General features: G+C 37.2%; 2 protein-coding genes across 4 annotated transcripts in view; one reads left to right on the top strand and one right to left on the bottom strand.

Moving 5' to 3' along the window:
- The window catches only part of RHOQ (ras homolog family member Q), a 22485-nt gene extending 11130 nt beyond the window's left edge, over positions 1-11355 (top strand). Inside the window, exons 3-5 of one of the 2 annotated variants that reach the window (XM_072927497.1) lie at positions 4660-4824; positions 5565-5660; positions 6408-11355. In XM_072927497.1, the coding sequence (XP_072783598.1) occupies positions 4660-4824; positions 5565-5660; positions 6408-6440 (294 nt within the window). In that variant the 3' untranslated portion in view covers positions 6441-11355. Of the gene's footprint in view, positions 1-4659; positions 4825-5564; positions 5661-6403 lie in introns of both variants that reach the window. The other variant, XM_030268988.4, reaches the window with a different exon arrangement.
- Positions 571-25625, bottom strand: PIGF (phosphatidylinositol glycan anchor biosynthesis class F). Of its 2 annotated transcripts, XM_041715400.2 has the most exons (6): positions 25259-25625; positions 23543-23634; positions 22653-22769; positions 18028-18136; positions 6978-7111; positions 571-5628 (listed from the first exon to the last, which is right to left on the bottom strand). In XM_041715400.2, exons 1-5 carry the CDS (start codon positions 25484-25486, stop codon positions 6998-7000), a joined length of 660 nt encoding a protein of 219 aa, XP_041571334.1. In that variant the 5' UTR covers positions 25487-25625; the 3' UTR covers positions 571-5628; positions 6978-6997. The 2 variants fall into 2 exon arrangements, with proteins under 2 accessions (XP_041571334.1, XP_041571333.1); XM_041715399.2 differs by lacking the exon at positions 571-5628 and having other exon boundaries at positions 6741-7111.

The raw sequence follows: 25625 nt of genomic DNA, 5'->3' as shown, positions 1-25625 counted from the left end.
CCTTCTTGGAGTCTGTGCCGCTTTCTTACTCAATAGCAACAAGAATTCATTACTTTGATTCTCTCAGAACAAGATACTGGGTGTGGATTAAAACATGACACATCTTAGGCCCCTTGCATCAGTGTCAGTGACACATCAGAATCTGGTTTCTCCTATTTTCTTAAAAACACTAGCAAGGAAATAAAAATCAACCAGACAGATCTAGGTTAACATTGTCTTCGCAACTTGAAATGGCAGATCTGAGAAGCCTGGTCTTCCTCATAGATCTTGGTCAAGGTATGGGAAGGTATTGGCTGCAAAGGACTAACTGCCTTTCATCTCTGGGACAGAGAGGCCCTAATACCATCCCAGAGGAGCAGGAGGCCTGTGGTCTCACTGCTGACAGAGGGGTAAGGACCTCTGTCGCTGTGTCCAGCACTTCAACCCGAGCCGGGAGGAGCGCAATACCATAGATCAGGCGAGCTACAAGGTCTCTACATACAGAATCCCTGTATGTCTGCGCCTCTCACTTCAGTTCTAATAAATATAAGGAAATAGTGCTTTTTGTGGGTCAAGAAGGTTGTCCAGAAATTATTATACTCCATTTTGTCTGAGTTTATTTCTTTTTTTAAATATTCCACTGTACATCAAAGGCTTTTGGAGTGCTTTGCAAAGACTAATGCATTATTAAGATAGCAAACCCCTACAGATCGGAGGATGCAAACAGAGAGAGGATAATGATTTGCTCAGGACTACATACTGTGTCAGTGACAGAATTTGGAATACAGTTTCCGTGGTTTTAGCTGTGTCTCAGCTGATATCCATAGAACAGGGCAAAGTATCAATTCAAAATCAAATGCATGACTTGAAATGGGACATTGTGTTCTGCTTTTGGTCTGAGCAAACCTAAGAAATGAAGAATATTATAATGCTGTGGAACTGCAATACCATTCTTCAGTCTGCATACAAAAAGTTTCTCAAGACCTCTGTTTCTGAACAGGTAAATGCTGGAAATAGCCAGATTTTGGATGTTAGAGCAAATCCTCTTCATCATCCAAAATACAGTATTCAAATATAAGGCAGCACAAAATCTCAGGCAGATTATTAGGTACTGCACATGGAAAAGGAGACCTAAAGGACAGATTTTAAGGAACCAAGATAAAGGCAATGCTAGACATACCTTCAGCCTACCATAAGAAGACATGGTAATTTTAAAGTCTCAATTTCCATTCTGTATTTTAAAAACAAAACCCCCCATTTGTAGTTGAGAAGCCAAGTCCTTAGCTCCTTCATCTCATCTCCTTCTTCACGTTTATTGTGTACTGGCAGCTGTCCTGGGTTTCCACAGGGATACTAGGGAAATTATGAACAGCCCTGCTGTGTCATGTCTTTTAGAGGGGTCACAGTTCCATAGAACATTAATTAAGTCAACATTCTTGTGAGCAATTTTGTTTGAAGTTACTACAGCCCTCGTATTTTCTGTATTCACCTGCTTCAGCAAACAAATTTTTTAACCTCCAGAGTATGTTGGAGAATGAGCTGTTTCACTATTATAGCCTCAAGTTTTTGAGACTTATGCTGAATATTTCAATCCTTGGGGGCTTTCTTGCCCATCTTATTCACATTCTTAAAATATTCTTGCAAATATCCTTAAATATTTTTAAAGCCTAAATATATATATAGTGCCTCCCCCAATCAGATTGTCTAATTAGTCTAATTGCTGTATAGTGTGGTATGTACAAGTACTCAAATTGGAATTTATGTTGACCAGCTAGTATAATCAATTTTGCCATTGCATGTAATTTTAGAATAGACCACATTTATTTCCCTTACACTAGATTCAGGAAATAAATTGTAGTTGAAACAGTAAGATTTTCCCAGACTTCTCTAATATTCAGTCTAAATGAATTTGGTATTTCAGATTCTTCTACCAATTATAGCAGTTATGCTAGCCCAGTACATCAGAGAAAGTTTACAGGTTTTATTGCTGTTTCTGAGGGGCTGTTGGGAGGCAGAAGGAGTCTTTAAGCACAGATGGCCTACTAGATGCTGACAAAATTTAAGCAGTTTCTCCCAGGAGGACTCAGGACCAGTCCAATCATGTGGTGGGAGGCTTTGTTAGAACTACTGCCACTATTAGTATCAATGCACACCTAATGTTCAGAGCACAGACAAGGTTTAAAGGAGTGCCTGGGATTGCTGTCATGTTTCAAGCAGCAGGACTGGTGGGTATAGCCAAATTCTCTGATAATTTAAGGAAGCTTTAATGCAGTGAAGCCACTGCAGCAAATACCACAAATATCTTTGGCTGTGGTACATGATGTATCCAATCATATTGTACTTGCCTTCCATTTAACTCATAATTACACTTGCCCAGTGCAAGTGGGATAGGGTATAAATCAAAAGGCTTATAAACAAATGCAGAAGCAGGAAAGGAGTTCAGACCTGAAACTAGCTTTAAGAAAATTATTTATATTTGCTATGAATAAAAGGTCCAACTGTAATTTGAAATGGATTAACTAAAGAGCTATTTTAAGGTCAATGGACTGACAGTAATTTCTGGTGACAGTGAAATGCTTTCTCCATTCCAGCATTTAGTGCAGGCAGTATTCTAGTTATGGTAATCCAGATATGAGATTTTTAGAAAATGTAGAGTATAGGGAGGGCAGCTCTTTGGTGGTAGGAACAAATTACAGCTTTTAACTAGATTTTTTAAAAACACAACTTATTCACTAATACCCCACATATGATTTAGAGCTGAATTTGAGAGCAACTGACAGATCCACTGTGTGTTATTTCATGCAGATTTTGTACCCCAGGGAACAGAGTAATTGGTAGTTGAGAAGCTTCTTTTAGGATTTTAGTCTCCACCCCAGAAAACAGTGCAAGCCTGAGCAGGATCCAGCTATATTCAGTAGTAGAAATGAAACATAAAATACATGCCTAAAAAACCTGAATGTTAAGAGTTTCAACTTCCTGTGTTGGTGTTTTGAAGTTATTTCTGCTTTCTATGATGAATGTCCACAGATTTGGAAGAGACATGGTTACTGTTTCATTCCTCTGAATCAGGGCAAGAGCCTGACACAGGCAGGGAAAAGGCCTGTCAAATGTTGTAGCTTCAAAGTGGTGCCAGTTACTGTGGTTGTGAAATTGGGAAGCCATATCAACAATTAAGCATGCTCTAGCTAATTGACAAGCCTGTTTACAAAACTAGAGTGGATACTCAAAATGGCACAAGAGTATGACAAGGATGATCACTTCCTTGCTACTGCAGAATTTCTGTCTATGATTGTCTTTCCTCCAGTTCATGAGAATAAGAGCTCTCTTCCCACAGCTGTTGACTTCCAAATGGAAAGATGAGCCAAGCAGAAACTGTTCTGAGGAAGTTCTCACAATTTTTCTGAAATTATAGTGACCATGTTTAAAACCTAACAAATCAATGAAGGGTGTTTTTGAGGGTGTGACTACAGGTTAATAATCTGGTAATGTGGATGTTGCCAAGGAAACAGAAATTTAATTTTCTGTCTCATTTCAAACATGGACTTGAATTACTATTCTGTCTCTATGTTTAGTGAATAAATAATTGCATTATTTGTGAGACTAATTAATATGGGCAGTTTACATGGGAAAGAGGGAAACTGCTGCAGCAGCCCTAATAAATTGGTGTTTACTGTGGAAGGTATAAATCCAGCATTTGCCAGTGTCTCTGCAATGCCTGGGCTCAGTCTTAGTTATCTATGTTGCAAAAACCACCAAAATTCTATAGTAGGAATGATAAGGCATTGTTTCACTGCCAAAGATCAAAGGAAGCCTTACAGAGAGAAGCTGAGGCATGTTCCCTCTGGATGTTAGCTAAAACATAGGGCAAAAATCCACTTTCTCCCTTGCTAGACAGAACTCTGATTTACAAGAGGGCCAATGCTCCTAGGTACTTGTGTTGCCACAGTATTGTATGCCCTGGCAGTAGGACTGCTGGCTTTAAATGCTGGGGCTCTAAATGTCCTAAATAATCTTTTCACAGTAACTCTTCCCCAGCACTCCCAACAAAGGGAGGCATTAATATTCCACTGATAGTGTTCTTGATCCTGAATTTCTGTTCCATCTGATCCTTTGCTGGGCTTGCTAGTAGAAAGCACAGTCTAGACAAAAGAGGTCCCTTCTGATCCTTCCTACTGCCCTGAACACTAAGAATAGGACTGTAAGGTTTCTAAGAAACAAAGAAAATTCTAAGGAGGGCTTTAAATATCACCTCTGTGTATGATCCAAAACAGAACATTTAAGTGCATCAAACAGCCTTAATCTAGTCTAGCTTTGTATAACCTGGATGACACTACAGCAGGCACACCTGCTCATTTCTCTGCATATACTAATCTTTGATCTGCAAGTATTGGTTTTCTCCTTAAGTGAAAACTTTTTGAATGGTAGTCTTCTGTATATTCTCATAGAGAAGCAAGTTTCTATCAGTATTAACACATTTTTCAAAATATTTATATTCATATATACTTATCTTCATATGTAGATTTTGCTCTAACAGTGACACTAACTAACCTGGAATAGTTTTAAACATTCAGAAAGTTTGCCTCAACAACCTTCATGAAATACAAATACAGTTTCTGAATATAACTGTTAAAATACAGGCAACAACTTAATATTGCAGATAACAGAATTTTTCTTCCTTAGGAAGACTATGATCGTCTGAGACCTTTATCTTACCCTATGACCGATGTCTTCCTTATCTGCTTCTCAGTGGTAAACCCTGCTTCATTTCAAAATGTGAAGGAAGAGTGGGTACCGGAGTTGAAGGAATATGCACCTAATGTTCCCTTTTTACTAGTAGGAACACAGGTATATTTGGTTCTGTTCTACCTTATTTAAACAATTAGGATCATTGTACAGTGCCTTTTCTTTGGGCTGGAAGTTGAGGTCCAACAGGACCTGAGCAGCAACTCCTCCTGCCTTTGAAGGAACAATCCTTATAGATGGCAGAAAAATAGATGTGTGTTGTTCTCCAATTATCTATCTCCATTTTGTTAAAAAAACCTATATCCATTTTAAATACGGTGGCTGGCAAGATGGGCTGCATGTCTCCCATGTGACTTTCTAAAAAGTCATGGGACTTACTGAATAAAAGTGTCTGCTCATGCCCATGTTACTGGAATTACTTGGGTTTACAACTATTAGTCACATGCAGTATTTGCTGAAGCAAAGGCAAAGGGGAGAAGCGAGACAATTTCCTCTTGCTTCTTGTGGGTAGTGGACTGGGCTTTATTTATGAAGTGACCCACATGCTGGTGTTACCTTTGGGTTAATCTTTCTGCCACTGCATTTGGTATTCTAAGATGATCACATCTAATTGAAGTGCTGAGTTAAAGAATAGATGCTTCTTCCTTCTGGATTAAAGGCTCACAGCTTAACTTTGGGGTTTTTGAATCAGGAAGGGTCCACGATCTGAATCATGACGTGACTCCATTTTTACAGAGATAATATTCCATTGAATAATTCTCCTTTAAAAAGAGGGTATCATATTGCCTGCAGACTTTTGTTTAGAGAAAGTATTCCAACACGACTTCAATCTTTCTTGCTAGATTGATCTCCGTGATGACCCAAAAACTCTGGCAAGACTGAATGATATGAAAGAGAAGCCCGTATCTGTGGAGCAAGGACAGAAGTTAGCAAAAGAGGTAAACTGGATACTCCTAAATGAAACCAAGCAACAAAGAACAACAACAAAACACCCCTATTTCTACTTGACTTTGTCTTCCTTTACCAATTTGCATATCTTTTAGCAGATCACATATGAAATCTTATGACTGCTTACCAGTTAACAACACTTACTTACATTAACAAATATAGGTAAAAAGGAGACCTATGTAATTACACTTTCTTGTCAGCATTAGTTGTAATTTTCAGTGTAGACACTTATAAAAGTTATACAAGCTACATAAATATTAATCAAAAATAAAGAAAATCCACATACTGGTTGAGGTTGGAAGGGACCTCTCCAGCTCAAGCAAAATGTTGGAAGCATCTTTTAGACATTATCTGAGAATGTTATACTACCACTGTAACTACTGTGTGGATAATGCTTATCAGGACACTTACAGAACATTTATTTTTGAAACACAAATTAGTCATCTAATTATTTTTTGCTCTTTAATTATCAACCATATCTTAGGCTTCCACTGCAAATCTAAAGAACTTTTTTGTTTCCCATAAGAGACCAATCAGCTTAAATATGTTCCAGATTTTTGGACAAAAGACAAATCTTATTTTTTCCTACAGGGGGGTACACATTCAGATAACTTTTTTAGATTGCAGCCAAACATTGCAATGTTGCTATGGGGGGGTGAAGTGGGGGGAAAAGCAGAAGTGCCCAGATGGAATTGAACAGCTGAGACATTGAATTAACTTATTTTCTTGACAGATAGGAGCCTACTGTTATGTGGAGTGTTCAGCTTTAACACAGAAAGGACTGAAGACTGTTTTTGATGAAGCTATTATAGCCATTCTAACTCCAAAGAAACACACAGTGAAGAAGAGAATAGGCTCAAGATGCATAAACTGCTGTTTGATCACGTGAGAAACATTTGACAATGGCCAGGCTTACTGTGAAATTCTACTGATTTTAAATACAATGCATTAAGTACATAGTGAATTTGTTCCAGGTTTGAAAGTTAAACCTACGTTTCTGCCTTCTACAACCAGTGAAATCCAGAGGAATAAAATCAAACTCAACAAACTTGTAATAAGAAGCCACCATATCTGTTACAAATATTTTATTCAGACTGGAAGGTACAATCTCTCAGGGTTACACAGTCTAGAGGAAGCAAAAACTGCACCATGCTGAAATGGCATCTATGTGATTTTACTGAATGGAGATGCTTGGCCTGAAATATTCTAACTGAATTTGGACAGTCTTCTGCTTTGACTATATATATATAGCTCTTAAAAAAACCCAACTTTTGCACAGTCTGTATGGAATCTGCACAAAGAAATACCTTGTCTCTTTTTGCTCCAGTTATCTGCTTTTGTATGTAAGCTGCTTCCGGTTCCAGTGTATCCACAGAGGTGCAATAATCAGACCAGCCATATAGCCAAAGGTAGCTCCGAGGGAACAGGAAATGGGCCATACCTGAGGGGAGAACGCAAGGTAAAAGCAGACAATGAGGAAAATGTCTGTGGTTTTTTGTACTTCATGAGCACAAAGTCTAGGTACTGAAAGACAGCAGTCTTATTCTATTTTAAAGCTTGATGTGCTTTCCTAAAAACACCAAAAGCGTAACAATCATCTTCATGAACACTAAATGCTGTTGTACAGTTTATAATTAATATGCATTAAAATGTAAGCAGACTTCTGGCTATTGCAGACTTTAGTTTGATAGTCCAAAAACTATGTGGAAAAAAAACCCTCAGAAGGATTTATATTTCCTGAAGCATTCAGCTGACCTAACTTCCTACTCTGCTGCACACATTTGGATACCTACAGATTTCTCAGCAATTTCTCCTTTCAATCTCTCATGGTGTTTTGAAACTTTTAGATGTGTATAGAGGAGCTAGTATTCAAATAAGGCCAGCGACTGAGGTGGATAGAGGTTTGTTGGCTTTTTTTTTTTTTTTTCTGAAAAGTATGTAGAAGGATAAATTTCCCTTTAGCTAGCAGTAGGGAAGGAACACAAATTTGGAAGCTGACTGAACATCTTGCACCCAGGTCATCAAACTTGTAGTAAGCCAGTTATGTCAAAGAGAGCTTTAACTATATGCTCTATTTTCTAGTATAAGAAAAGGAAGCCGACTCAATATATCTGACTCACTTTAACAAACCATCTTGTGTAATAAGCCAGAGTAGTAATGGAATTCTTCCCTGCCTTTTCTTTTTTTTCATTGGTATTGATTTGCAGGGAGGAGTGGCCAAACTAGTTTGTCATCAGATGTAGCTTATAATACCAGTCCACTCCATACTGCATTTGATGAAAGTCTCAACTAAGGTGGTAATTAATTTATTTATTTTAGAATAAACAGAATTCCCAGGCCTCTTTAAAATTCTCCTTTGCATTTTTTTTTCTTTTTTTTTTGCAAGGACAGTTTTGCAGTTCCTGCTGTACAGTACATATTCCTAAAGCAAGGACGGACTGGACTCTCCTATTCTTTTGTTTTTTAAATTAAGGGGGATATTCCCCCCCGCCATAGTCTCACTTGAGACTGAGAAATGCACTAGACAAGAGAGGAAATATCCCAATCTCCAGCCTTGTTTTCTACTTCACTTTGACTTGCAATTCATGAATATCAAATGAACTTACTCTTAACGGTACTGGTTCCTCCTTTCATTCATTTTCCTAGCTCTGATTCTTCTCTTTACTTCATTATAACTTAAAAGAATATATTTATTCACATCCTTTGATCATGGGAATTTTAACTACGAATAAGAGTAATGTATTTTGTCCTCTGCTCTTTCATCTTCAATCTCCTCAGTTGTTTCATCTTCACATTCCTTAGCATTTACAGATTTATGTTATTTGGAGGTCTTAAGGAGTGTAGCAAAGATGATTATTAAACAAGGTGCCTTAGGTACTCTTTATTGACCTTGTTTCATTCTTTCACTTTCATGCATTCTGTCTCTGCTGCTTGTTTTTGTTGCTGAGTATTTCAGCAGTTGCCTCACAAGCCAAAGATTTGCTTGTTTTCATTCATTTACTGTGTATTGTAGATCATCTATAAAAAGCCTTGAGAGGCTTTGGCATGGTAAGTACTACATGTATTTGAAACTCACATAAGTTTGTGGCCTTGGCTAAACTTACACTTCAGGTGGATCTTTTCAACTTTTAAACGAAATGTAATTATTTCTAGCATTTTGCATATTACACATGTCTAAAGAACAATAAAAAAAATCCCTGAAACCTTTCCACTCACTCAGTAACATTCATATGGAACACAAGTCATACTTTTTTATCCACTGATGAAGTCAAATACCGCTGTAATATCCACAAAAGTATGGACAAAGGCTTCTTAATTCGGTGGTGCTTTTACATCATATTTGCTGAGTGATCAATGATCAATCCTTCATTAAATTTTTACCTACATTAGGTGAATTTGTAGTTGCCTATTTGCTTTCCAGAACTATGGTAGATGATGGACTCTGAATTGATCATATTCCCCTAACTAGAGAGCAAATATCTCTGATGACCCAATGACCCTGTATATTGTACTATTTTGTGTATAGTGGGTGATTTATTGGTATGATTAAAAAGATCTCTGATGATTGTTGTAGCCTCAGTTTCACCTGACTGAACTGCAACTCGGGATGTGTTTTTTCAATAGCTATGTAACTTTTAATATTAGTTATGCCTCTGTCTTGTCTTCTAAAACCTTCAATTTTTGCTTTGGTTTTTAAAAGTCAGTGTTACCTTACATAAGTTTCAGGCTCTCTCTCTTTAACAGTTGAATCTCTGACCTCTGAACACTCACAAATGGCAGGTGGAAAAGACAGGGAACAAAGGGAAGAAAACATAAAACATGCCATCTACCCATCTATGAATAAGACAGAAAGAGACACCACCTCATCCCTTCTAGTGGCATGGAACAGAGGGGTGCTAGGCTGGGCACTTATTCTTACTGTGCTGCTTGGACAGCCCAAAGTAGTTTTGAGGGCAGTTTGATTGGCCTTTTGAAAACTCCCTAAACACAGCAGTTAAAAGCCTGGACTTAAGAGTGTTCCTGTCCTTCTACCATTTTCTCTAACCCTCAAGACTACCAGTTTTGCACCTTTTATTCTTGTCTGATGACTTTTAGGCTACATATAGCCTGAAGCACCCATGGGTATATCTAAAGCAGCAAGTTATCAAAGACAGATTAAGATATGGTTCTTAAGCACATCAGCTGCACTAAAATAACACCACTTTCACATGCTTTTGACTGTCTACAAAATGGGTTGCTTCTTTCTGTGGAAGTGGGTTGCTTTATTTTGTATTAGCTGCTGGCCTCATTTTTCTGAGACACAATCACTTTCTTCTGGACCTTTTTAAATGACTTTGACTTACTCAATTGGCCTGCTTTTGCCCTCTTTTTCATATTATCTCAAACTTGGTTTAAAGTCCTTGACTTGGTACGAACTGCCTGTAAGTGATAAAAATCTAAGCAGCAAATAGCTGTTTCAAGAGATTCCATTCTGCTTGCTTAAAATATGCAACTTGTAATCCACCCCTCTCATCCCCTGAGAACTTTTCAGCTCAGTTTCTCCTACGCCATGCTCCCTTCTGCCTTGAGGAAGCTGACATATCCTGCCCCAGTACTGATGTCATGTCTGGGCTGGGTCAGCAGCAGGGGAATAAGATGTTAGGCCACATGGCCTGGCTGCACTTTTGTTGAGGGGAAAAAAGGCCGATAAGGAGAAAAAAGTGTGGGGAGCGCAGGAGATAGAACAGAACATTTTTCATGAAACTGTCATGAAATGCCTTATCTGTCTCAGCAGATGGGACACATCAGCTACCATTCTCACAGTCTAACACAAGAAGAATCAGTTTGCATATCAAATGCATGATGAAAAGGGCAATTTTTAACAACCTGTATGTAGATGATTACTAGGAACCTGAACAGCAGCTTGGCAAAAACAAATTTTAACAAGAACAAAAAATGCTTTTTAATGGACAGAGCATGAGCCAGTGTTTAATGCAAAATTATTCTGATTTCTGCTATTCGTTGAAATTTTCTTTTTGCCTTTTCATCTGGCAGCAGTGTTAGGACTTCACAGGAATTTCGTTAGGCTAGCTAAATAGACACTGCAGAACTGCAAGGATTTTAGTATATATTAGAACTGATTTTAAGAATAATGATTCAAAATAGGAATTGCCAACCTTTCAGGACACAAATGAGCTAGTTTTCCTCAGTGCTCTTTAGGGCACCTAAGATTCTATGATGTCAGAATGCTTAGCATATTGCATGGAAAGCAGAGCATGCTGCAGGATCCCAGCAAGGTATTAGCTCTGCTGGACTGTGCATGTAACTAGCTAAACCAGAATTCTGACTGCATGACAGGTTTTTCATCTATTACCAGTCTTGCATCCCATGCAAGGGAATTACATAGACATTGATAAGGACATAAGGGCCAGATTCTTACAGACCAGAGGAGCAACACAAAGTTTTTAAAGATATTATGAAGTAAGCAGCTGCCTGCTGGAATTTTTATTATAAAAATGCAAATAGAGTGGGGCAATCTACTGTATTTACTTTTCAGTAAACTTAAGAGTGTTTTTCTCATATTCCTAAACATGATTTTTTGTATGCTTACTGTTTCAAAAGACTAATTTCTGACTGTCAATTAGAAGGCTATGTATTAATTTTTGTTTCATTTTAAAATTGAATAAATGAGCACAATTATTTTCCCTCCCTGTTTCTAACATGCCTTAAATTCCTGATTGTTTAGTCTTTACTGTCTTAAAAACTTCAGTACATGCCTTTAATCTATTTTGGTTGCATGCACATGTTAACTACAAGTATCTTATCACATTGTACAGAATGTGTGTGTTGACAAGCACACACCAAGAAGAAAGTGTGAGGTTTTTTTCAGGCTGGCATTTGTAACTAGAAGTTGGTTTAATGGATTTGTGTTCTAAAGTTATAGCAAGCACAACAGCCTTTGATCTCACCATTAAGGTTTACACTGAGAAAACATATTATTAAATAAACAATGATAACCACACTAAAGTGGAACAAGCTTCTACCTCTGTTTCAAGCAACTCCAACTGTGTATTATCCCTTCTCATATTAAGCAACTTCTTTTATAACAGAACTTTCACAGTAGGTAGTAGACCCAAAAACGAATACAAGAAGGCAACTGAGCTGTGTTAAGAAGAACCAAAGTAGAATGAAAGTTCATAGTCCCATTTACTCACTTGAGTAAAGAACTGTACCCAAGATTCTCTGGATTATTTTTCAGGCTACAAATGTCTGAGAGGTATCTAAGGCTAATATTTACAGTTATATTGGCCAAATTACATGGCAGTCAGTCAACTCAGGTGAGCTATATCAGCACTACCTATTATGCTTGCAGTAGCCACTATGAAGTAGGAATATAGCAATTTTACTTCTACCTAATGACAACACTGTAAGCAGAATATTGTTTCAAAGTAACTTTTTACCACTAGCAACAGGTACTACAGATCAGAATTATACTACAACAAAACCCCGGATGTATGGGAGGGCATGCACACAACAAACAGAGACATGATTTAAAAGTCTGTTATCAAAAATGCAATAAACCCAGGAACTCCCCAGTGAGCTAAATCCAGTTGTTGTCAGTGGCAGATGCTGTGTCTGGAATAATAGTTCCATCACATATCAAGTGTGCTGATAAAGTTGTGGTCTTTAACTATACCATGTTGCTCTGCAACTATTTTCCTCAAGCTGAGTAGACAAAGGATGTGCCTAGTAACTCCTACATCATCCCCTTCTGTTTCAGTGGTGGTGTGTTTAAGGTTCCACTTCTCAGTGACACATGAAGCCAGGATCCTGATCACATATGGTTATTAAAAGCACACCATCAGCTTGAAACAGGCAATCTGGAAAAACTAAGCAACTGTAACAAAGGAAGTTATTTTCTAGTTCTTTGTAGAACTGTCCTAGCTAACTGTAACCCTTACATACCCATTGTGCTTCAGTGGCCTAGAGGCATCTAATGTGGATGTGCAACTCTAAATTGTCTAGAATAGCCTTATTTAAATCATCACAATTAAGTGTTGAAAACTGTTTTAAAAATTGCTGAAAAATAAGGTAACAATCTCAAAACACTGGCAAAATTAGTCTACCAGTCTGACTGAAACATGCCTGGCAGAACAAGTCCTGGAAAGTTTATTAAAAACAAAAAAAAAAAAACCGAAACAACACAGAAATGTAACTACTGTAGCGCCTAACCTGCATTCCTATAAGGCAATTATCTTTACCTTTGTCTGAGATAAGCTGAATTCTACAGATCTACAACTAGGAGTAACAACAGACTAGGCCTCCCTGACCAATTGTTTTATATAGTTAGAAAATCTTTCTTAAAGCTAGCAGAGGAATAACATACATGGCATGCTTAAAAGTTGTTTTAAGAACAACAGCAGAATAATGAAAAAAAACCTGAATCATAGAACACAAACTGACTTTCAGCAATATATTTTATACTTCTAAGACAAATGCTTTATATATTTTTCATCTCCATTCTCAAACATTATTCAAATAATTAATGTTAGTTTATTTCTGAAACAATGTTCTTTTTAAATAGTATTTACTTAGCATAGAAGTTGTTGTATGCTTTACAAAATGCAATTAACATTATTATTTTTAAGGATAGAGAGGCACACTAATCTGAATATCCCCTGTATGCAATATTTTTCAAACATAAACATGGAAATTAAAGTGAAGATTTTCTGAGACATCTGTATTTATCTCAGTTTTGCTGCATATCACAAGACATATGTATAAAGAAGCAATGTTTCCCTTGGTTTGTAAATAAGGCAGGATGAACTAGCATTTGGACTTTAGTCATTAGCACATGAATTGGAACTCTTGTTATGAAATTCATCCTCAGGTTTACTCCACAGAACTCTGAAGTACTCAGAAGTAAAAACAATTTCTAGTGAAAGACATAGGATGCTGACATCTGATTTCTGACCAGGTAAGATCCAGGTAATGGTATAAAAGACTTCTCAACTTCTACTGATACATCTCAGCCACAGTGTAAAGCAATGACTACCAGGTAATTTTTCAGTTCTATTAAGTTTTCAGGAAAATATGCTAGACCCAAAACAGACTGCCAAGGGCAGGGAAACAGTAGCAGAAAATGAAACCATTGTTGCTTTTTCTTTGAGGAGAAGAACTGTGGTAGGTATGAGCCTGGTAATTCAGACAAATATCTTACAGAATGGTGCAGATAGCTTTATTTAATATTCTGCTGGGATTCCAGCATTCTCAGTACTCCCTCCAACCTCTTGTTTGCTTTAGGTGAGTGACTACAGACCATTTCCATTTGAAGCCATTTCTATGAACAAACCAGGACTTCACAGAAGCAGGTTGACATTCTCTCCTTTCTGAATGATTGGTCAATTTAAAAGTTGACTGCAGACACTCTTAAACTGTCTACAGTTTAGACACCAGGTTTGATTAAGTGCTAAATCCCAATTAAGTGGAAAAATACGCCAATTCAAGACACAGTGACTTTTTCTGTGAACCTTGTCTCATATTATATTGTTCTAACAAAACTAAATCAATAGCATTTTTCATCCCAAACTCACACCACATTTCTGTACCAGCTGGATATCTTGTGGTTTTGACAACTTTTGACATTCCAGGGCTACCAACAGAGCCCAAGAGCAGCAGCAAAAACCCTTTGGTTTGCTTTATCACATGATATTTCTCAATTATTGCTGATCCAACCAGTTCTTGTAGTACCAATTTCACCTTTTCTGTGACAATCTGCCAATAATGAATTGTCTGAAGTTACGGGTAGCAATGCAGCTGTGTTTCCATTGCATACTGTTACATCACAAATACTAACTATAATTAATACAAACAGCAGAACTAGATTTTGAAATAAACAAGCTTAAAGGCTTTAACACTGCTCTCTAAAATAATAATACCACTTTAGTCTCCCCCCAAGTAATAAGATTTAAACCACATTTTCTGCTTTAAAGCAGAATCACTTTCACTACAGATAAAAAAAAATTGTTTACAGCCCAAAGGCTAAAATACAAAAAGAAAAACTATCACTAATGAAACCTCTTTTTATCTCAAAAGCTGGTCTTGAGTTCAAAGACTAAGCTGTTCCATCTGAGTCCATTTTTGGATAGAAAAAGGATAAATCCAAAACTGTAATCCTTAAGCTCTCTGGTTTTAGGCTAATACAAAAAACAGCTGATGTCAGAAGCACAACTTAATACTTTACTCATGCAGATGCCTAGAAGTAATTTGGTTTTGACTGGGTTCTGATTACTTTTAAGTCTACATTAAGATCTACATGATTTCTTTCAGACCTTGCTTGGGACTTAATCTGTAGGTGTTTCCTTAAACATACCAGCTGAAATTCTAAGGAGTTCTATGCAAAACACTAGTAGTCTTTGTATTTGAGGGAGATTTAAAAATATTATTAATCCTGCAGCTGTATTATGTGCAGGTACTTTTATGTTCCATAAGTGGTTAGGTCACTCAGGGGCAATCATGACTAAAGATTTTCTTCCCAAACTAAACAGATCTGCAACAACAGCAGACTCTTTTATGAGGATGATTCTTCTTTCCCCTGTCGGAGGTTAAAGACAACACAGAAAGCACTTCTCTTTTATTGTTACAGTGAAAGAAGTTACTATGAGTTTCTGTAATCACCTGATATCAGGTATCAAAAGGAATTCTCTTGCCAAAAGGGGCTTTGTGCCAGTGCTCAGTGAACTTCTGAAGAACAGAAATGTCTCTTGGTTCTGAAGATTTCTGAGACAGCCATGCAGCTACTACATGTAATACCCGGGTTGCTGAATCCATACTGTTCAGCAGGAATAGAAAGACAAAAGACATCAGCTGTTGCATGAAGTGGTGTTTCCCCAGAACATGATTCACAATCTATCTCAAATATCTCAATATATCTCTTAGCTGAGCTGGGCAAGCTGGGAAGCAGTGTTTCCTGGGCAAATACTGAAAATGCCTGGCCAGGGCACTACCCCCAGTTCTATGGTTTAGTGACCAATATTTAAGAGATGACCTTCAGAAAAATACTAGATTATTAATAGGTGATTGAAGACTTACAAGAGTTGTGAGCAGGATCCTTGACAAGCTATTTTAAAGAGGTTGATTTCTGCCTTGAAGATCTGTTATAATTTTGGTGCTTCACTGTGTTGCTTTGCTGAAACCACTGGACTTGTAAAAAGTACAGTACATTTTAACAAGAACTTTTTTCATCCTCCCTAATCAGCAGATCTTAAAAAAATAGCCCTTAAAACTGCAGTTTTTGAAGACTGTTGGAGTGGCAGCCTGCAGGACTGATAAGCAAACTCTCTGGCTGCTCTTGAACTGCCCACATCATTAAAGATCAAGCAGGTCAGACTCAAAGTGGAACAAAAAATTGTTTCTCCCATCCCACTATTTAAAACTCTAAAATGTGTAAGACGGAGAAGTGAGGATGGGAAAAATGAGGGGAAGGGAAAGAACAGCAGCAAATGCTCTAGATCTAGGCAAAAGATCTTTGATGTAGAACTTGAGTCATAAAACCTCCCTTGCTAACTTCAGTATCAGAAGTATGTCAGAAATGAGGGTGGAGATGGTGAAGGAAAAGGGAAATTGCAGACATACAGGGAGCACTGGGGAGCATTCACACCCAGAAAAAGCCACTGACAAGTCTGGATATCTGAAGTTTCTGCAGATACTTTGCTGTTCTGAGGAGTCATATAATAACATTTTAGATGTTTAAGTGTAGATTATAGAGCTAAATTTTCAGTCATGTTTGGCTTTTGGTAATTTGGAAGAGTTTTCAACTTCTATTAACTTGGAAGAGTTTTCAAACAGCAAGTTTTCAGACCATTATCAAACTTGTGTCTCCCACTACTGGAACATGTGGGAATGAACCAAAAGCTAAAAATTAACTCTACCTAAAGTATCTGTCTTCAGCTATTAGTGTCTTTGTTTTGTTAATCAGAACCCCCTGACCTACGTGTTCCTCATACCATTGGTGCATAAAAGGTGAAGGTTTTATACATAGTGTATTGGCAAAGTCTGAGATTTTGGGAATAAAACAAAACCTGTCAGATGACACATGCTACTTTAAAATCCCATCTGAGCAAGGAAAGAGTGCTTGCCTCTCATCAGGTAAGCAGGGAAGTGAGTAAGACTTGGAAAGGAGATATGAGATTGCGTTTCAGTGAATCCCTTGATTTTTGGGTTACATTCATGTCTGTCCACAATTACTTAGTGCCAACACAAACCTATGCCAGACTGATGGTGAAGCATCTTGCAGGAACAAAACCAAGTGTTTTCAGGGAAGAAGATGTTTTGCTTAAAATATTAACCTACTCCTCCATTATTTTTGAAATACAAATTCTAATGTCTAATTACACTACTGCAATGAAAGACTAATGGCATAAAAGCAGGCTGTGAGCCACTTACAGAAGAAAAATTTTAAGTGCAGCTGTAAGCCACAGCATCTCTACAATATCACAGAGGAAACTGTGCTGGCTGTTACACTGATTTCTGGAAGAAACCTCTGAAACCATCTGCTTAAGAATAGGCCTGGTAGACACTACTCAGCCAAGAGTGTATGAGTTTGGTAACCAGACAAAGTTATAAAACACTGAGCACATGTAGGAAGAAGCTGTTACTGCTGACATCATTTTATGGCAATTGCAAACTTCAATTACATTTAATTGAATCACTTCTCCGTGCCAAAAAAACATAGTAAGAAATTAGCATAAACATTGGAATTCATAAAGATAGAATCTGCAATGCCAGCTTCACATTTTTCTTATTCAACTAAAAAGCTAATGTTTGCCTTTCTTTGAAATCAGAAGTGTTTAGTACAGTGCTTTGACTATACCATTTCCACAAACTGATCTAAATCCATTTAAAATACCTTCTGTTAAGTGCTTTTATGGAAGACAGAGGGGAGCTAAAACACCAGGAAAGCATCTTTCTTTCCCTACCGGTGAGCAATAAAAGCTACTAGACTGAAAGCAAACTTGAAGCCATCTTCATAATTTCACATTTCTTCTCCAACTTGTCTAGCTTCTTCTTATCAAATCATTAAGAGTTCTATTCCATTATAAAATTTGCTGGCAACAGACACTCAAGTGTAATGCATGCAACATACTCAAGTATGTAATAAAGAACCTATTTAAACTGGAAGTAAAACTCATGCATTTGACTTCCTTACACCCTAGGCAGAGATGTTTCCAATGAGTTTTTAAAAGTTTGGCATAACTCTGAAGGAATAGCTTATGACCAAGTACAATACATCTGAATGGCTTCAGAGCAATTCTGTGTAGTGTGCATCTCCAGAAAATTAATATATTGTACCTTTATGGTAAGGGTATACATACTGACCTGCCAAGGCCGATCCCAGTCAAGAGGAATGGGAAATGCTCCAAACCAAGCTCCAAGTATACTGCACATGGAAGTAATCTGGAGACTGCTTTCCCATATGGACATAGCTCTGTAAAAAGTGTGTTAGAAGTTTTCAATAACAGCAGAAGTTACCATGGCAGAGAGCTAGATCAGATTTCTCACAAAATTTTTGAGGCTACGAACAGACATAAAATTTCACATATTTGATAAATAGTATGCAGGTTTCTCCTAAAACACACAAACTAGAAGTAAAATCTAAGTTGCATATTTGAGCTATAATTACAATCTTTTTATATCACACTTTCAGGATTTTTTTTCCTTAGATGTTTACTGCAAAAGCTAATTTATGTTACCTTGAAACACTGTTAGACTGAGCAAATAAATCTATCTCAACAACTGTGTGCATGGCAGGGAGAGGCAGGCATGGAAGTGTACTGTGGGACTGTACAGAAAAGCACAAGCACAGTCATAAAGGACTCTGTGGTACAGACATATTTGATGACTACAACAATTCAAAATTTAACACAGAAATCGAGTATGAGAATATTTCAAAACAAGTTTCCATCAACTGAAAAGAAACATTGCAAGTAAATGTAACTGCACATTGGAGTCCTTTGGTAGCAGTGCATCCAAGTCCAAATACACTGGCTGCAAGATAAAATTTTTGCACACTAAAGAACTCTTACGCTACCAGTCATGGCACACATTTTAAGAGATGTTAAATTACTTCAGTTCTCAGTTTATAGCCTTCTGCCACTACTGATTTCAAAAGTTTTTGAAAAGCTGGATTTCTGTTTAGCAGATGAGCACTTACTACCATCAATGTATCAACTGATCACTCTGCTTTGCTCAGGCCACGAACATTTGGGTGCTTGGTACCAATTAAGAAACGAGCAACAGAAGTTCAGAATGCAGTAGGGCACAGTTTCAAGACAGGAGGACCAGGCCAGAGTCACTGCTCTAAATCAGTACAATAGGAGATCTGAATTTAAAGTTTGCTACATCTCAGATTATAAATGTACACCTAGCTTCAGCTAACAGAGGAAAAAATATGAGCATTTTTAGCATCTTGAACACTAGATGCACAATAAACTCTGAATTTTGCATGTCCTGTTTAGGTTGCATTACATGAACACTTGGTTTTGAAGAGAATAAAATTTCTTTCCTTCTGAGTACACACTGCTGCACTTGCTATTGACCAAACAGCTCCCAAGTTTAAAGCAAACGTTTTTCAGTATTTGCAGAAAAAAAATGTCTTGCAGACTACAGTACTGACAGTGCAAGGCTGACAGTTTGAGTAGAACTGTTTCTTCTACAATAACAAGACCCCATTAACTTAAAATATTCCAGTTCACAATTCTACCAGTTTGAGATTCTTATTCTTGAAAAGTCTTGATGTAACTGGAAAACTGCACACAGAAAATTCTTTTAAATTATTTTCAGCAGCTGAATAACTGAGCACAGAGCGGTCCAGTAGAACAAGGAAGAGAACATTCACTACAGTTTTAAATCAGCAAAACAGACAACAGAACACACCAAGTGTTTAGTACAGTGCTTTGGCTATACCATTTTCACAAACTGATCTAAATCCATTTAAAATACCTTCTGACTGAGGTACAGTTATACCTCACAAGGCATCTTGTGTGTGTGGCAGATTCACCAGAGACTGCTGTACCATATGGAGGTATCAGACTGAGTCCAAAAGCAAAACAAGAGAATTAGCAAGGCATGTGCCCAAGTGAAAAAGAGCCATTGGCAGTTTGGCAACTATTTCAGCTGCTAATTGAACCCCTCTGTAGCATGGACTGGCTACCCAAAGACAACCTGACTTGTCCTCCAGCATTAGCCTGAATTACTTACTTTTTTAAGTAAGTCATTACTTAAGTACTCACTGTTCTTCTTGGAATGACTGACACTTATTGGGATTTTTGAAGATATTCTTTATTCCACCACAAACGCCTCATTTGCATAAGACTAACAGCTGCAGAAATGTTTATAAACTTTGCATTTTCCACATTTCTTTCATTTTAAACTAAGATAATCCCACAGACAAAAGTAGCGATGTTTAAGATAATAAATGAATGCTAGTGGCAGAAAGGTCTTTAAAGCCTAAAGTAATTATTTAACCCTTTTAAATAATACAATAAATTCAGTTCAGCTGTAAATAATGTTTTAATTAAGAGGTCAGCAGACATAAATAATCTACTGAGACAGCTCCTTCATAGACAAGATTTGGAATTCTTGACTGCAGCAGGACTAAATACTAAGCAGCCCTTGGTGTGTGACGATGCCTCCATTTACAAGGGACATTTCAAGTCTGTAAGAGTATGCAGCTCATAAGGTGATAAAATAGGCATAATGAAAACAGGAAGGAGCCCTAACATCATGGTTTTTTACTATTTTTTGGCAATATCCAAATAAAATCTCTTTTCTACCTTGGTAACACCTTATAATTTATATTATAACAGAAACTTCAACTGCTTTCTCAGAGTAGTGATTTGAAATAAACAGTCTCCAAAAAGAGATAGAGGGGAAAAAAAGGCAATTGAAAACCGCTTTCTTAAAGACTTTTATGCAGGAGGCTATTTCAGCTAAGTTACTGAAACACTTTAAAAAACAGCCACATGCTGCCTCTAGTGCTGATAACCCTTTCTGTAGCCTTTACTTCCATCTAACCGCTCCCAGCAGCACATGGCAGCACATGATCAGTGTCATGGCCCTGACATCAGTCACAACTCCAGATGTCAGAGTAAGGAGCCCAGAGATGCTGATGTGAGACCACTCCTTTCCAAATGCAGAATTAGTGAAAAGGGCCCTATTTATAACCAACTAAGAATGGAAGGGTTTGTGATGTAGAAGACATAGACTTACTTTTCTCACATATTCTATGTGCACATAGGCTTAAGGTTACTTAAGTCTAAATTGCACCCAGGTACTTTTTCATACTAAGCTATACACTCGATTAGAACTTTCAAGCTGTTCCAGTGAAATTCAATTCCGTAAACTCTGCTTTCAAGGAAAACAGCTCTACTGATTTTACCTAACCATCCTTTTCCTCCATTTAACCAGTCCCACCTCATTCCACATGGTTAAGTTAGACACCTTTTAATGTATCATGTCTACACTCATCTCATACCCAGACCTAAGATGTTCCAATTTCACGAGGTCAAACGAAAAAACACAGGATTATTTTTAAATGAGCAGCTTGCTACAATCCATAAAGAAACCTGTTACAATATTTCTTTGTAGTCTATACTCAAAGTGTAAACAAACATCAACAATAAACATTTTTCTCAAATAACGTGACATGGCTCACTAGTAAGAAGTACTAACAAGTCCTCACAGCAGAAGTGTCGAAACAAGACAACTGTTTCCTATGCAATGATTGTGCTGAAACTGCATTAATATCCAAACTAGGAAAAAAATAAATCAACAGGCATTCAAAATCTATCTGGCACAAAGACAAACTGATATTGTCATACATCTGTTATTTCAATTCAGCTGTTACTCCCAGATACAAAACCTACAAAGATGACCAAGTAATAGGCAATGATTTATTTTGTCTAAACAAATCCTTGCTTTTATTACAGTGTATTTACACTGCAACTAAAAAAAAAAAAAAAAGTGTAAATGACTTGAATAAGGATCCAAGATATTTTTCAGTAAGTTGACAACTGAGTTAAACCAAAATTTAATACCTGAAAGTAGTATTAAAGTCTCCTCCTCTACAGGAGTGCAAACCAAAAAAAAATTCCATAGGTCAGCAATGTAATACAACCTTTCACTGTCTTCTGAGATGAGACTTTGCCATTATGAACTTTTAAAAGGAAATGAATACTAAAATCTCACCGAATCTCAAGCATAGAAGCCTCTTTATGTTCCAGTGTCCCAGCCTTTCAACACGCTATTATTTATGGAATGAAAAAAGGCAGAAGAAATGGAAATCTTCTGAAAAATACATTATCCTTGATACATGCTAATGCCATGGCTGCCACTGGAGGTGAAAATGTGATTAGAAGGCTTGTTTTACTTTAAACATACTCCTGTAAAAATTAATGCTTGAAAACTCTGACACTCAAAACAGCTTTCTTTGAAACTGAAAATAGTATGGGTTAATAATACATACTTAAGAACATAGTAAGTCATGTATAATTTTCAACATTATACCCAAGTTTAAAACAGTGCTTGTTTTGACTTCCTATTCCTACTTTAAAAGTTGTATTTACGAAGGTACTACTGGATCACGTGTAAGATTCTCCATGCATAGCTCAGTGACAGGTCTCCCCTTTATTTGACAACCATCATACAGGATTGCACAATGCTTTTACTCCAGTAGAATATGTGCTGGAAACATTACTTCCTTCAAACACATATAAAGTGAGATTTAGCATCTGAACACCAAAAACAAAAAGCCATTTTTCTGAATCAGTGTCTTCAAATAAATATTTTTGTCAGAAGAGCTTTCATAGGTCTGTAATCACAAATACAAAATCCACCCATCATCCAGGAAGTTTTCTTTACAAAAAAATTCTATTATATATTTTTGTACCAATTCTATCCATTTCTATTCAGAGAAATATCAGAAACTTTAGATTAGGACTTACCCATTTTTACTAAATACCCGTATCCATGCCTGTATGTTTGGTCCCAGCAAACACAAGCATTGTAAAGTAGTGAATGTAGACAGAAGAACTGCAAACAAAAATGTCTCAGTCACTAACCTACAAAAAGAAAAAGAATATTACAAAATTCAGTGAGGTGGTTGTTCTAAAAGTTGCAAGATTTAGGAAGAACAAAGTCCCTCTAATTCAACTTGTGAAAGCATGTGTGCTTTCTTAAACTTCATATAAAGGAATAAAATATTTTTTTCTTACTCTGTAGAATAGTAAAGGAAGCTGGAAAGAGTTCTGCTGTTATCTCAAGAGTGAGATGTAGTAATTTTTTGAAATGGCTGAGACCTGTAATATTTTTAAAAAACCACAGGTGTACTTCACATAGATCATTAGTTCTAAACTGAAGTATTCTTGGATATTTACTTCATTATTCAACTTTTCCAGTTGTGACAGCAACCATGAAACCAAACTACATGAAACTACTGTTAGTCAACAACTTAGTATATCTCTCAAAACCCAGGTTGCTTCACACTTCTTTCTTTAAACTTTCATAAAAGTTAAAACAGTAACATCAAAAGGATGAAAGATAGACAAGATGTGTGGTTTAGAATTGTACAGGGAAAATGACTAAATAAAGCTACAAAAAATATTTGTGCCCATATGTTTAACATAAAAATTAAAGTAAACCGAGTTGTTTGTAACTGTATTACAATTTTTATTTACAGAAGTCTCATTTAAGAGCTGGCTTCCACCGTTCTTCCCCCAGCTAGGAGCTTATCCCTTAGCTTCCGGTGTATCAGAAAATACACAAATATTTATACCATCTGCAGGGAGAGCTCCCCCTTAGAATATTTAGAGAAAGAGAGGGTATTCTGACTTACTCTATGAGAGGTGCTCCATAAAGAACAATAATCGCATGAAATAGTATGCAAGACATGAAAAAGTATATACAGCATTTTAGAAATCTGGATATCTAAAAAAGAGCAATAAAATATCAGAATAATGCTTCAAAACAGAACATAAGTAACACACACACTCTAAATCTTATCAGGTGCATTTTACTCTGTTACTACTTTAATTTCAGCTGAAGCACAATATAATAGCATGGCATATTTCAAAACAGTTTTCCATATATTAATACTTGAAATAGTTAATTCCAAAACATCACACTCCACCTACATTTTTTTCATGCATCCCATTAAACAGGGCAAACATACAGAAAATATAACCAGAAATTACAAGATAAGCAGAAGTAATTTTATTGGGCATTTTTACACTTCTGTTTTACATCTGTGATATCCATTCATTAAAAAGCAACTCTCACAAAAAGTGAAAAAAAAATTTAAAGCAAGAAAACTTACAATATAAAAAAGTCTGCAACATAAAGATTCAAAATTGCATTAACTAAAACTACATTTTGAACTTGGCATCTTAAATTCTGAATATATTTGAAAAATATCCATAACTTTCTATAAGTCTGCAAAACACATAATTTTCTATGAACTTAAACAACAGTTTCTGGGTACTCATTATATCATGTAGAAGCAAAAACACTTGATAAACAGTTCTGGTAAGGTCTGTTCTGAATTTGTAACTTCCCTTGAACCCTTATTTTTCTATATTTGCTCCTATCTATTTTTATTTCCTAGGATGAAATCTCACCTAGAACATGAAGTGTGCTTCATTTTTAAATCACGGATGGTTAAAATAGTTGCTTTCCATCACGGTTTTGTGCATTTCATATCCTCCTCAGTCAGCAAAACTATACACAAGCTTTGCACACAAAGAGATGCTGGCAGGGAAGATCACTTGAACGTTTAAGAAACACCTCAGAGCACTACATCTTGCCTGGCTCAGCAGGTCAGGAGTGAGACTATTCCCCCTGACTCCAAAACTCTGGGGTATTCCCCCACTGCTGGACAAGTCGTGTGCTGCTCCAAAACCACTCTGTTCCAAAACATTTCATTGGGATTCATACCTTTAACACTCCCCGTTGCAAACTGTAACTACGAAAAAGCTTCTCCCAAATTTAGATTCTTCTGTATGCAAATTTCATCATACAAGGAAATGCAGGTATTTTGATACCTTTCCATGTGATTTTTTTTTCAGTTGTTGAAATGTAGCATAGTATCTCTTTTATGTGTCAGATTCTGAATTTTTTTTTTTTTTCCTCTTAAAGTTATTACAGACTTACAACTCCACACGAGAAACGTGTGATGACATTTCTTCCTGGTATATCCACTTACCAAGAAAATGACCCAGGCCTGGACTACAAAATGAGTTCTGTGCCATTTAATTTTGCCAGGTTTTGCCACCACGCAAATTCCTGGGACAATAAACAATACTGCATTGGCAAGAATCAGGAAAGCATAGACTCACTCACCTGAACAGGTTACTTACAGGTAGGGAAAGCTTAACATCATGAAAATACTGAAAAATTTGTTTCAAGAGATGCTACACTCAACTCACTGATAGAAAATGAGAATTCACCATAAAAAAAATGTTTTTTTCATTTGATTATTTCAAATGAGATCGAGAATTTCCTTCCCCTCTGGGTTGACTGGTAACAACGTAAGAATTTTTTTAAAAAATCTTACCTTGTGAGCAAAGGAACGTCTCTTAGGAGACTGATTTGGTCTAAGGACTAAGTGCAAGATTATATTAAGGGTAGCAACACAGACAGAACAAACACACAGCCAGGTGAGGTGCGTTCCCAGGACGCTGAATCCGTCCAGGAAGAAAGCCGGGGCCACGGCGGTCAGGACGACGGCCAGAGCGCGGAGCAGGTTCGCAGCCAGGAGCCGCCCGACCTCCGCTTCCCTCATGGCGTCCGGGCAGCGGCACCGGGAACGCGCCAAGCCCGCCCCGTCACCGGCACCGGCACGCCCGGTGCATCTCCCCCGGCCGGCAGGGCAGTGCTCCGGGCCCCGGCTGGGGCCGAAGGGGAGGGTTTTGGGGCAGGAA

This window comes from Taeniopygia guttata, chromosome 3, assembly GCF_048771995.1.
Source record: "Taeniopygia guttata chromosome 3, bTaeGut7.mat, whole genome shotgun sequence".
Lineage (NCBI taxonomy): Eukaryota > Metazoa > Chordata > Aves > Passeriformes > Estrildidae > Taeniopygia > Taeniopygia guttata.
This window is presented reverse-complemented; position numbering and strand designations above follow the sequence as displayed.

Excerpts from the sequence above, each read along its gene's own strand:
- PIGF (XM_041715400.2), bottom strand. The coding sequence starts at position 25,486 with ATGAGGGAAGCGGAGGTCGGGCGGCTCCTGGCTGCGAACCTGCTCCGC. Across the intron at positions 22,770-23,542 it reads TATGGAGCACCTCTCATAGA|GTTAGTGACTGAGACATTTT; the intron begins GTAAGTCAGAAT and ends TTCTTTTTGTAG. Across the intron at positions 7,112-18,027 it reads ACTGGGATCGGCCTTGGCAG|GTATGGCCCATTTCCTGTTC; the intron begins GTCAGTATGTAT and ends TTCTCCCCTCAG.